This window comes from Lampetra planeri, unplaced genomic scaffold (genome assembly GCF_965212315.1).
Source record: "Lampetra planeri unplaced genomic scaffold, kcLamPlan1.2.h2 scaffold_175, whole genome shotgun sequence".
NCBI lineage: Eukaryota > Metazoa > Chordata > Hyperoartia > Petromyzontiformes > Petromyzontidae > Lampetra > Lampetra planeri.
Genome location: NW_027614486.1, coordinates 31877 through 45458, shown reverse-complemented (window position 1 = coordinate 45458; position 13582 = coordinate 31877). Strand labels below are relative to the sequence as shown.

Below are 13582 nucleotides of genomic sequence, written 5' to 3'. Positions count from 1 at the left end.
CCACGTTAATAATCAGCCCATCCGCAAACACAACCGGCATTTGCCGATCCTTCCCACTCACCAATGACCGTTCAGGAATTGCCGATTAAAATGTGCCTGGGCTGGAACGTTGACGCAACGGTTTGTTGTGCACGCCGACCTTTGAACCCGGCCACCCGTTTGGCAGCCCCCCCCTCTACCGGCCAAACGGAAGACGCCTGGGAGTAAGCAGTGGCTGGGCACGCGGCAACCTCATGACCAGAGGTCGCAAACCGGGTACCCGATACCCGTACCCTACCCGATACCCGGCTACCCGTACCCGGCCGGGTACGGGTACCCGTTTGCGACCCTGGTGCGGCCGGGTACGGGTACGGGTAGACCGTGAGTCACTGGTGAGTCACCGTTTGTCACTCATTTCCCAACGTCTTGTCTCTTCTCACAATTCAAGTTCCTAGAATCAACCCACCCGCGCCTGCAACATGGCTTCATCCCAGAGGTCGCAATCAGGTACCCGATACCCATACCCGGCCGGGTACAGGTAGGGTACGGTTACGGCCGGGTACGGGTACGGGTACCCGTTTGCGACCCTGGTGCGGCCGGGTACGGGTAAGGAATCAAAACCCGTTTGTGACCTCTGCTCGTGACCCAGCCGAGCACAGCCCAACTGAAAAAAAATTAACCCGTAAAAACAAAGTTTTTCACTATAAATCCTTTATATGCGTGGCATCGGTTTTATTTTTTTATTCATTTCTGTTTTTCTTGAGTAAGAGTTTCATTTTTATAGTGTGTTGACACACATCCAGAATAATTTTCTGTGTTAGTGAAATTTTTTTTTTCCTAAAAAGTGGAAAATTTAGGAAATTTTTTTTCACGAAAATACATTGTCACGCACAACGAGTCTGTGTGCAAAATGTCAGCTCGATTGGATCACGGGAAGTGGGTTAAAAAACGACCGAAAGATTTGCACAGTCGTAAGCGCGCAAGCAAGCAAGCAAGTGAACTTAATATAAAGGATTTAAAATAAAAATAATCGACGATTAAACTGTGGAGACGCGGACCAGTGCCGGAGGAATTGAGTTCAGGATCGCGATTCGCAGACACTGTAGATTCAACTAATTTATATTTTACAAGGTCTGGCCCCCACTGAGCTGTATAGGACTTTTTCAGGAGCGACCAGGCCACAAATGATAGCCCAACAAAGTGGCTTATGACGTGGACATTTATAGCAGCCAAATACTCTGAATGTGCGTAGATTCTAAATGTGGAGGGAAAAACCGGAGGGCCCGAAGAAAAATCAGCTCGACCACGGGGAGAGAAACACCGCAAACTCCAAATATACAGCAGCAGGCGTCAGGGTCGGGATCGAACCCACGACCTCCTGTATACACCAGGCGAGGTAGCTAACATCTCAGCCACCGTGATGATGAGAGAGAGACACGCAAACTCCAAATATACAGCAGCAGGCGTCAGGGTCGGGATCGAACCCACGACCTCCTGCGTACCAGGCGAGGTAGTTAACATCTCTTAGCCACCGTGGCGCCCGACTCACCGGGGAGGAAGCCTTTGTAGGCGTCGTTTTGCGCCACGATCACTCTCCCCACGCCCTTCACGCTCTTGAGAGCCTGCACAGCCTGGGGGGGTGGGGTCAGCAAGAGCGGGGGACATGGTCAACCCCACGTGGTCAACCCCACGTGGTCAACCTCACGTGGTCGAACCCCGCGTGGTCGTCCCCGCGTGGTCAACCCCACGTAGTCGAACCCCACGTGGTCAACCCCACGTGGTCAACCTCACGTGGTCAACCCCACATGGTCAACACCACGTAGTCAACCCCACGTGGTCGTCCCCGTGTGGTTAACCCCGCGTGGTCAACCCCGCCCGTCCCTCCCGGGCCCATCCCTCTCTCCCCGGCACGCCCGCCCGCAGGCCAGCGGGCGCGTGCCTACCGACGCGTGCCTACCGACGCGTGCCTGCCGGCTCGTGCCTGCCGGCTCGTGCCTACCGACGCGTGCCTACCGACGCGTGCCTGCCGGCTCGTGCCTGCCGGCTCGTGCCTACCGACGCGTGCCTACCGACGCGTGCCTGCCGGCTCGTGCCTGCCGACGCGTGCCTACCGGCTCGTGCCTGCCGACGCGTGCCTGCCGACGCGTGCCTGCCGGCTCGTGCCTGCCGACGCGTGCCTGCCGGCTCGTGCCTACCGGCGCGTGCCTACCGACGCGTGCCTACTGGCGCGTGCCTACCGGCTCATGCCTACCGACGCGTGCCTGCCGGCTCGTGCCTACCGACGCGTGCCTACCGGCTCATGCCTACCGACGCGTGCCTACCGGCGCGTGCCTACCGGCTCGTGCCTACCGGCTCATGCCTACCGACGCGTGCCTACCGACGCGTGGCTACCGACGCGTGGCTACCGACGCGTGCCTACCGACGCGTGCCTGCCGGCTCGTGCCTGCCGGCTCGTGCCTACCGGCTCGTGCCTACCGGCTCGTGCCTATCGGCGCGTGCCTACCGGCTCGTGCCTACCGGCTCGTGCCTGCCGGCTCGTGCCTACCGGCTCTTGCCTACCGGCTCGTTGCTACCGACGCGTGCCTACCGGCTCGTGCCTACCGGCGCGTGCCTACCGACGCGTGCCTACCGGCTCGTGCCTGCCGGCTCGTGCCTACCGGCGCGTGCCTACCGGCGCGTGCCTACCGGCTCGTGCCTACCGGCTCGTGCCTACCGGCTCGTGCCTACCGGCTCGTGCCTACCGGTGTGTGCCTACCGGTGCGCAGTTGGTGCCGGCCACGAGGCAGGTCACGTCGCCGCCCAGCCGCGTCGCGGCCCGTGATGGCGTTGAGGGTGATGGGTGCGAGCGCCGCATCGCTGTGCTCGGCGATCACCAGCGTGCTCTGCAGGCGCCGCAGCGCCGCTATCTGCGCGCCCAGCAAAAACAACACGCAAACAACACGCAAGCGGCACGGGTCAGAATCCTCCACGCCCGCTCACGACGGCAGCAGTGAGCCGCAAGCCAACCGCGACCTGCGGTACCGGTGCGAGATGATATTGTGACCGCGTAGAATTCTACGGGGATGCCGGTGGCGGGGGGTGGGGGGGGTCAAAAATACGATCTTGCGACGAGACAAACACAGCAGAGGTCGTCGAACAGCGTGCGCAGACCGTGACGGGTACGGCTTGTGAATTACACACGCACTGCCCATAGACTCAACACTACCCATAGACTCAACACTGCCCATAGACTCAACACTGCACCATAGACTCAACACTGCCCACAGACTCACCACTACGCATAGACTCAACACTGCCCATAGACTCAACACTGCCCATAGACTCAACACTGCCCATAGACTCAACACTGCCCATAGACTCAGCATTGCCCATAGACTCAACACTACCCATAGACTCAACACTGCCCATAGACTCAATACTGCCCATAGACTCAACACTGCCCATAGACTCAACACTGCCCATAGACTCAACACTGCCCATCAGACTCAACACTGCCCATAGACTCAATACTGCCCATAGACTCAACACTGCCCATAGACTCAACACTGCCCATAGACTCAGCATTGCCCATAGACTCAACACTGCCCATACTCAACACTACCCATAGACTCAACACTGCCCATAGACTCAACACTGCCCATAGACTCAACACTGCCCATAGACTCACACTACCCATAGACTCAACACTACCCATAGACTCAACACTGCCCATAGACTCAACACTGCCCATAGACTCAACACTGCCCATAGACTCAACACTACCCGTAGACTCAACACTACCCATAGACTCACACTACCCATAGACTCAACACTGCCCATAGACTCAAAACTGCCCATAGACTCAACACTGCCCATAGACTCAACACTACCCATAGACTCAACACTGCCCATAGACTCAACACTAGCCCATAGACTCAACACTACCCATAGACTCAACACTGCCCATAGACTCAACACTATCCATAGACTCAACACTACCCATAGACTCAACACTACCCATAGACTCAACACTACCCATAGACTCAACACTGCCCATAGACCAGCACTACCCAGACTCAACACTGCCCATAGACTCAACACTGCCCATAGACTCAACACTGCCCATAGACTCAACACTGCCCATAGACTCAACACTGCCCATAGACTCAACACTACCCATAGACCAGCACTACCCAGACTCAACACTGCCCATAGACTCAACACTGCCCATAGACTCAACACTGCCCATAGACTCAACACTGCCCATAGACTCAATACTGCCCATAGACTCAACACTGCCCATAGACTCAACACTGCCCATAGACTCAGCATTGCCCATAGACTCAACACTGCCCATACTCAACACTACCCATAGACTCAACACTGCCCATAGACTCAACACTGCCCATAGACTCAACACTACCCATAGACTCAACACTGCCCATAGACTCAACACTATCCATAGACTCAACACTACCCATAGACTCAACACTACCCATAGACTCAACACTACCCATAGACTCAACACTGCCCATAGACTCAACACTATCCATAGACTCAACACTGCCCATAGACTCAACACTACCCATAGACTCAACACTACCCATAGACTCAACACTGCCCATAGACTCAACACTGCCCATAGACTCAACACTGCCCATAGACTCAACACTGCCCATAGTCTCAACACTACCCGTAGACTCAACACTACCCATAGACTCAACACTGCCCATAGACTCACACTACCCATAGACTCAACACTGCCCATAGACTCAACACTGCCCATAGACTCAACACTGCCCATAGACTCACACTACCCATAGACTCAACACTACCCATAGACTCAACACTGCCCATAGACTCAACACTGCCCATAGACTCAACACTGCCCATAGACTCAACACTACCCGTAGACTCAACACTACCCATAGACTCACACTACCCATAGACTCAACACTGCCCATAGACTCAAAACTGCCCATAGACTCAACACTGCCCATAGACTCAACACTGCCCATAGACTCACACTACCCATAGACTCAACACTGCCCATAGACTCAACACTGCCCATAGACTCACACTACCCATAGACTCAACACTGCCCATAGACTCAACACTGCCCATAGACTCAACACTACCCATAGACTCAACACTGCCCATAGACTCAACACTACCCATAGACCAGCACTACCCAGACTCAACACTGCCCATAGACTCAACACTGCCCATAGACTCAACACTGCCCATAGACTCAACACTGCCCATAGACTCAACACTACCCATAGACTCAACACTGCCCATAGACTCAACACTGCCCATAGACTCAACACTACCCATAGACCAGCACTCCCCATAGACTCAACACTGCCCATAGACTCAACACTGCCCATATACTCACACTACCCATAGACTCACCACTGCCCATAGACTCAACACTGCCCATAGACTCAACCACAATGCTTGTGGTCAAAATGCAAACTAAAAAACACACTGATAACATATGCTTTGCCCTTGAAACGGATTGGTCCACACACCAAAGACGGCTTTCTTTTGAGCCTCGTCTCAATCGGTGCTAGACCAGAGGACGCCAAAAGGCGCACAGCACAAAGGTGATAGTGCATTGTCTTTGAGTGCATTATTTTAGATGCTACAGGCTTCAGTGGGCAGTGCAGTCAAATTACAGATGTCCCCCACGGTACCCTGCTGCACTAAGCCCCAACACCTACTGGCTCCCCACGGTCACCGACCCCGCGCTGGCCTGCGTGGGCAAGTACGGTCAAACTAAGCGTGACCCGCACGGCACGGAGAGGCCTTCATCCAGCAGTGGATTGGCAAAGGGATGTTAAGGGGCGACGGCGATGACGGTGGCTAGCGGTGCATTCGGCAAAGGGTTCACGCGGACCCGTTCTGGCGTGCAACCCATTCCCCGCGTCGTTACACAACCCATTGCGCAACACACGCACACACACACCTTGGCCTGAACACAAACAAAAAGTGATCAAAGATCTCCCAAATAGAGCCTTTACAGTTGGGGGGGGGGGAAGTGCTGTCAGTGAGCGAGAAGGCCGGCATGGCACACGAGGGAGCGAGCGGGTGGGTGGCGGGCACCACGGTGCCGAAGTTCACGCAACGTTTGAAGGCCGAGTTGACCTTCGGGAGAGCCAGGATGATCGGTCCGTATAATCGCCACTGTTACTGGGCGAGGTGGATAAGTCGAATGCAACTTTGTAACAAGTATAACCCGTAAAAACAAAGTTTTTAACTTTAAATCCTATATATGCGTGGCGGCTAGAGTCCTCTCGTCCTCTGGCTTGAGATGGCTGCCACCTATGGGTCAGATGATTGCCTGCCACCTTTAAGCAATTGGTAATTAAATATAAATTTTTTGTCCTAAAAAGTGTAACATTTTGAAATGTCTTTTCACGAACATTAATTGTCACGCACAACGAGTCTGTGCGGAAAATGTCAGCTCGATTGGATCACGGGAAGTGGGTTAAAAAACGACCGAAAGATTTGCACGGTCGTAAGCAAGCAAGCAAGCGCGCAAGTGAACTTAATATAAAGGATTTAAAAATTAACCAACGCCCCGTTTACCCTTCGAATTCCGAAACACACCGTCACCTTACGTGGAATTATTTCACGTGCATGAAAGTAATGGGGGCTGTTTGACCATACTTCACCACGCTGGGCAGCGCGGGTTGGAGGAGATTGCCGGCCACGCTGGACTGGTTCGGCTGTCACTCGCCACTGACCCGTTCGTCGCCATCGCCGGGAATCGAACTCAGGTTTGCCGGGTTCGTAGCGCAGTGCGGTAACCACTGGACTTCGTTGCCTACCCCCCCCCACGCCCGCCCGCCCAACATACATGTTCAGCGTCAACGACACTGCATACAAATCGGCGACGTTTCGGGAAATTGCCCTTCTTCAAAGGCAAAGATTCCCCCGTGTAGCCTGTAACAGACTGCTGGGGCAAGTGCTGTTAGCGAGTAGCAGCACCTGTGAAGGCCGGCACACCACACGAGAGGGTGGGTGGCCAGCACCACGCCCGGTCGCCTTTGTCTCCCCAGTGGCGATGTTTACGCACCGCACCAGGTACTCATTTGAGGCTGAGTCGACCTAGGGGAGGCCCTGGACCGGTTCAGATAATCGCCACTGGTGTTGGCCGTGAGCGGGAATCGAACTCTGGTCGCCAGGTCCGTAGCGCAGCGTAGCGCTAACCGCTGCACCACCGCTCCCCACGTGAAGTGTCGAACGCCCGCTGGCAGGAGGTCACGGGGCAGACCCAGCAGGTGCCACGGGTCGACTGACCGAGATGACTGGCTGATGCACCACCTGTGCCCCCTACTGTGCCAACTTGGTGTGCTTTAGCCACCCGGCGCTCCGCTCGTTGTTGTGAGGGTCGCTCCTCCGCCCTCCGTTGTCGTTGGAGGGCGACTGCCTCCAACTGCCCAGCAGCGTCCTTCACGAGCCTCCTCCACAGAGGCCGATCTTGACACCGCTGGTACCGGTCATAGGCAAGTCCACTCAGCTCTACGTCCTCCTGTACCACATGACTCCATCTCTTCTCTAGCCCGTGCCGCGCCCGTTTAGCCCCCTCGATCCGGCCGAACAAAAGCTGCTTGGGCATGCGGTGGCTGGGCATGCGGGCTACATAACCCAGTCAACGCAGCCTTGCCTGCCGGTGGAGCTCACCAATGGGACTTTGCCCAGATCTTTCAAGGATTTGTGAGCTCCTCACACAATCCAGCCTGGTTAAACCCAGGATGGATCGTAGGCAGGCCAGCCTAAATGTTTCCAACCGGCGAAGATGCTCCATTAGGGGGGTCCACGTTTCGCAAGCGTAGAGAAGGGAGGGAATGACTGTGGCCGAGAAGACCTGAAGCTTCGTGCGGAGCGACAGACCAGGTAGCTTCCACACAGCGTTACGCAACCGATGAAAAGATATTGCCGCTCGACTGATTCGGAGTGAGTCCTCTGCTGTCAAACTGGAGCCGGTCATAAGCACACTACTGCCCCATCACCGATTGGGAGTTGTGGGGGTGGAGTGTCCGATGGTACAAAATACCCAGGCAAGTGGTTAGTTTTGGTGGGGCTGATGGACGGGTGCGAGGGGCTGGTAACCCTTCCACCTTCAATTAATTACCACGAGACTACGCTATAAACACACCGACACACACACTAACACACACACACCGACACACACTAGACACAAACACTAACACACACACACCGACACACCGACACACACTAGACACAAACACACACACTAACACACACACACTGAGACACACACTGACACACACATTGACACACACACAGTGACACACTCACACACTGACACACACACACTAACACACACACACTAACACACACACACACTGACACACACACCGACACACACAGTGACACACACAGTGACACACACACACTGACACACACACACACACACACTGACACACACACTGAGACACACACACACACTGACACACACTAACACACACACACTGACACACACACACTGACACACACACTGACACACACACACTAACACACACACCGACACACCGACACACAGTGACACACACACACTGACACACACACACACTAACACACACACGACACACAGTGACACACACACACTAACACACACACACTAACACACACACACTAACACACACTGACACACACACAGTGACACACACACAGTGACACACACACACACTGACACACACACACAGTGACACACACACACTAACACACACACACTAACACACACACACCGACACACTGACACACAGTGACACACACACAGTGACACACACACTGACACACACACAGTGACACACACACACACTGACACACACTAACACACACACACTGACACACACACACTGACACACACACTGACACACACACACTAACACACACACCGACACACTGACACACAGTGACACACACACACTGACACACACACACACTAACACACACACGACACACTGACACACAGTGACACACACACACTAACACACACACACTAACACACACACACTAACACACACTGACACACACACAGTGACACACACACAGTGACACACACACACACTGACACACACACACAGTGACACACACACACTAACACACACACACTAACACACACACACCGACACACTGACACACAGTGACACACACACAGTGACACACACACTGACACACACACAGTGACACACACACACACTGACACACACACTGACACACACACACAGTGACACACACACACTGACACACACACACTGACACACACACACACACACACTGACGCACAGTGACACACACACAGTGACACACACCCACTGACACACACACAGTGACACACACACAGTGACACACACACACACTGACACACACATACACACAGTGACACACACACAGTGACACACACCCACTGACACACAGTGACACACACACAGTGACACACACACACTGACACACAGTGACACACACACACACTGACACACACACAGTGACACACACACTAACACACACACACTAACACACACACACCGACACACTGACACACAGTGACACACACACACACTGACACACACACAGTGACACACACACACAGTGACACACACACAGTGACACACACACACACTGACACACACACACAGTGACACACACACACTGACACACACACACTGACACACACACACACACACTGACGCACAGTGACACACACACAGTGACACACACCCACTGACACACACACAGTGACACACACACAGTGACACACACACTGACACACACAGACACACAGTGACACACACACAGTGACACACACACACTGACACACACACACACTGACACACAGTGACACACAGTGACATACACCCACTGACACACAGTGACACACACACACTAACACACACACACTAACACACACACACCGACACACTGACACACAGTGACACACACACAGTGACACACACACACACTGACACACACACAGTGACACACACACACAGTGACACACACACACACCGACACACTGACACACAGTGACACACACACACTGACACACACACACACAGTGACACACACACACACACTGACACACACACACAGTGACACTCACTCTGCTCGCTACTCACCACGTTGAGGCCTGCAGGCCTTCTCGAGACGACCCCCAGCATCTTCCGGAGAACGGCGAAGTCGTCACAACAACAACAACCACCACCACCACCACTTAATCTACCTCGCTGACAACAACAACAACCACCACAACAACCACAACAACAATATTAACGTCGCTTTAAAGTGTTTAGCGACAAAGGCCGCAGCGTGGCCCGGCTCGACTAGTGGTGCTGGTGGTGACCTTGCCGCGAGATGCGGGGCCCCGGAACGTGAATAGCGACAGAGGCAAAGGTGCCCCGGGTAGCCTCGCCAACGCTGCCGTGCGGGTGGTGGTGGTGGCGAGGGGCAAGTGCAGAGAGCAGCGCCTGGTGGTGGTGGGGGGGGCGCTGCCGCGGTGGCAACCACGATGGGGGTGGTGGGGGGGAGGGGTGGGGGAGTGGGGGGTGGATGGTGGGGGGGGGGATGGTGGGGGGTGGGGGAGTGGGGGGATGGGGGGTGGGGGGTGGGTGGTGGGGTGGGGGGAGGATGGTGGTGGGGGGTGGATGGGGGGTGGGGGGGATGGGGGGTGGGGGGATGGTGGGGGGGGGGGGGTGATTGTGGGGGTGGGGGAATGGGGGGTGGATGGTGGGGGGTGGGGGAGTGAGGGGATGGGGGGTGGGGGGTGGATGGTGGGGGGGGGATGGTGGGGGGTGGGGGAGTGGGGGGATGGGGGGTGGATGGTGGGGGGGGGTGATTGTGGGGGTGGGGGGATGGGGGGTGGTGGGGTGGGGATGGTGGGGGGATGGGGGGGATGGGGGGTGGGTGGTGGGGTGGGGGGTGGGGGGAGGATGGTGGTGGGGGGTGGATGGGGGGTGGGGGGGATGGGGGGTGTGGGGATGGTGGGGGGGGGGGTGATTGTGGGGGTGGGGGGATGGGGGATGGGGGGTGGATGGTGGGGGGGGGGATGGTGGGGGGTGGGGGAGTGAGGGGATGGGGGGGATGGGGGGTGGGGGGTGAATGGGGGGTGGAGGATGGTGGGGGTGGGATGGGGGTGGATGGGTGGGGGGATGGGGGTGGATTGGGGGGGGGTCATGGGGGGTGGAGGATGGTGGGGGGGGTGAATGGGCGGGTGGATGGGGATGGTGGTGGTGGATGGATGGGGGGGGGCGGGGCCAAGCAACCTCGCCCGACCGCCTTTGTCTCCCCGGCGGTAACTCGGTCGATGCCCAGTCGAGCCGGGCACCATGAACAGCGGTCACACAGAAAGAGGAGCGAGAGGGGGGGGGCAATGTGATACTGACAAAGGTGTCCCGTGTAGGCTCCGTGGAGACCGTAGGGCAAGTGCGGAGTTGGTCGCGAGGTGGGGGGGGCAGCCGAAATAACATCTTGTGAGCAGAGATAGAGAGGCACAAAAGACAAAGATCCCCCGTATAGCCTTAACAGACTGTAGGGGCAAGTGCTGTTAGCGAGGAGCTATGAAGGCCGGAACGGTACACGAGGGGGTGGGTGTTCAGCACCACGCCCGACCGCCTTTGTCTCCCCAGTAACAGGTGGGTACTCACACATTGCTCCAGGTACTCAGTTGAGGCTGAGTCGACCCTGGCGGTGAGGCCCCCAGGACCGGTCCGGATAATCGCCACTGGTGTTGTTGGTGGTGGTGGCGGTCGCGTGCCAGGCTAGGTGCACTGTGAGGCCACGTGAAGTGTCGAAGGCCCGCTGAGAGGAGGTCACGGGGGCAAGACGCAGGTGCCATGCGTCGACTGACTGAGATGGCTGGACGATGCACCACCTGTGCTCCCCAATGTGTAAAATCGCTGCGTTTTATCCACCCGGCGCTCCGCTCGTTGTTGTGAGCGTCGCTCCTCTGCCCTCCGTTGTTGTTGGAGGGCGACTGCCTCCAACTGGCCAGTAGCAGCGTCCTTCACGAGCCTCCTCCTCCACAGAGGCCGATCTTGACACCGCTGGTACCAGTCATCGGCAAGTCCACTCAGCTCCACGTCCTCCTATACCACGTCACTCCATCTCCTGTACCACATCACTCCATCTCCTGTACCACATCACTCCAACTCCTTTACCACATCACTCCATCTTCTGTACCACATCACTCCAACTTTTGTACTACATCACTCCGTCTCTTCTTCTCTAGCCCGTGCCGCGCCCGTTTAGCCCCCTCGATCCGGCCGAACAAAAGCTGTTTAGGCATGCGGTGGCTGGGCATGCGGGCTACATGACCCAGCCAATGCAGCCTTGCCTGCCGGAGGAGCTCACCGATGGGACTTTTCCCAGATCTTTCAAGGATCTGTGACCAGTTCAACGAAGCCGAGATGTAATGTCCTGTTGAAATCCCCTACACCTCTGCTGTAGCAGACGGACAGAGCAAAAATGGCCTCCATGAACAACGGCGGAGCCAGGATTTTCAGGTAGGGGGGGAGGGGCAACCCCTCCAGCAATGGCAAATGATAGAGGAGTTGTTAGTAAGTAAGGAGTTATAGTAATAGGGTTTTACCCTTTCAACTGGTACAAAACTGACACCTTTATACAAGGGATCATGTTTGCAATAACCACAACACAAGCAGTCAAAATGCAAACAAAAAGAAACAACTCTGATAATGATGATGATATGCACTGTCTTTGAAGTTGATTGGTCCACACCCGAGACAGCTTTTCTTAGAGCCTAGTCTCCATTGGTGTTGGACCAGATGACGCCAAAAGGCGAACAACTCAAAAACAGCGCACTATCAGAGTATTGAGAGCTCGGGGTAAGCATTCACACTATGAGACATCTCCTTTACCAGTGGCAAAATATAGTGAAAGGTTTTTACCCTTTCAACTGGTACAACACTGACACCTTTATACAAGGGATCATGTTTGCAATAACCACAACACAAGCAGTCAAAATGCAAACAAAAAGAAACAACTCTGATAATGATGATGATATGCACTGTCTTTGAAGTTGATTGGTCCACACCCGAGACAGCTTTTCTTAGAGCCTAGTCTCCATTGGTGTTGGACCAGATGACGCCAAAAGGCGTACAACTCTAAAACAGCGCACTATCAGAGTAGTTTTGTACCAGTTGAAAGGGTAAAAACATATTACTACATTTTGCCACTGGTAAAGGAGGTCTCATAAAGTAAGGAGTTGTTAGTAAGTAAGGACTTGTCCCTTGTTTTTTATTTCAACGCATGTGCGGCGATGGCGCAGCCATCGATCGAGGGTCGAATTCGAACCGTGTTGTGTGATCGGCATCGCGCTCGCTGAAGCTGTTGATGCCTTCAGGGAAGTCGTGTGCTGTATACGCAACTGCGCACAATTCTGTGAGTCACTTATAACCGCTTTGCCGTTACTTATTGCCAATTATGGACTCAGACTATTGTCCTATCATCTCATAGAGTCCCTGTCACGTAATCATATGCTGCTACACATTGGCAGTGGGGGTCGCAAAATGCCAATTTATTACTAATAAACCCCAATGATCCGATCGAAATTAGGGATTTCGATCGAATCATTGGG

General features: G+C 55.0%; 1 protein-coding gene across 1 annotated transcript in view; it reads right to left on the bottom strand.

Annotated features, from left to right (window-relative positions):
• Positions 1 to 10289, bottom strand: part of ETFA (electron transfer flavoprotein subunit alpha) — an 18708-nt gene extending 8419 nt beyond the window's left edge. Inside the window, 4 exon segments of the mRNA XM_078622729.1 lie at positions 1497 to 1610; positions 2735 to 2794; positions 2796 to 2885; positions 10110 to 10289. Coding sequence (XP_078478855.1) covers positions 1497 to 1610; positions 2735 to 2794; positions 2796 to 2885; positions 10110 to 10151 — 306 coding nt within the window. The 5' untranslated portion in view covers positions 10152 to 10289.
• Positions 10290 to 13582: the final 3293 nt, after the last annotated feature.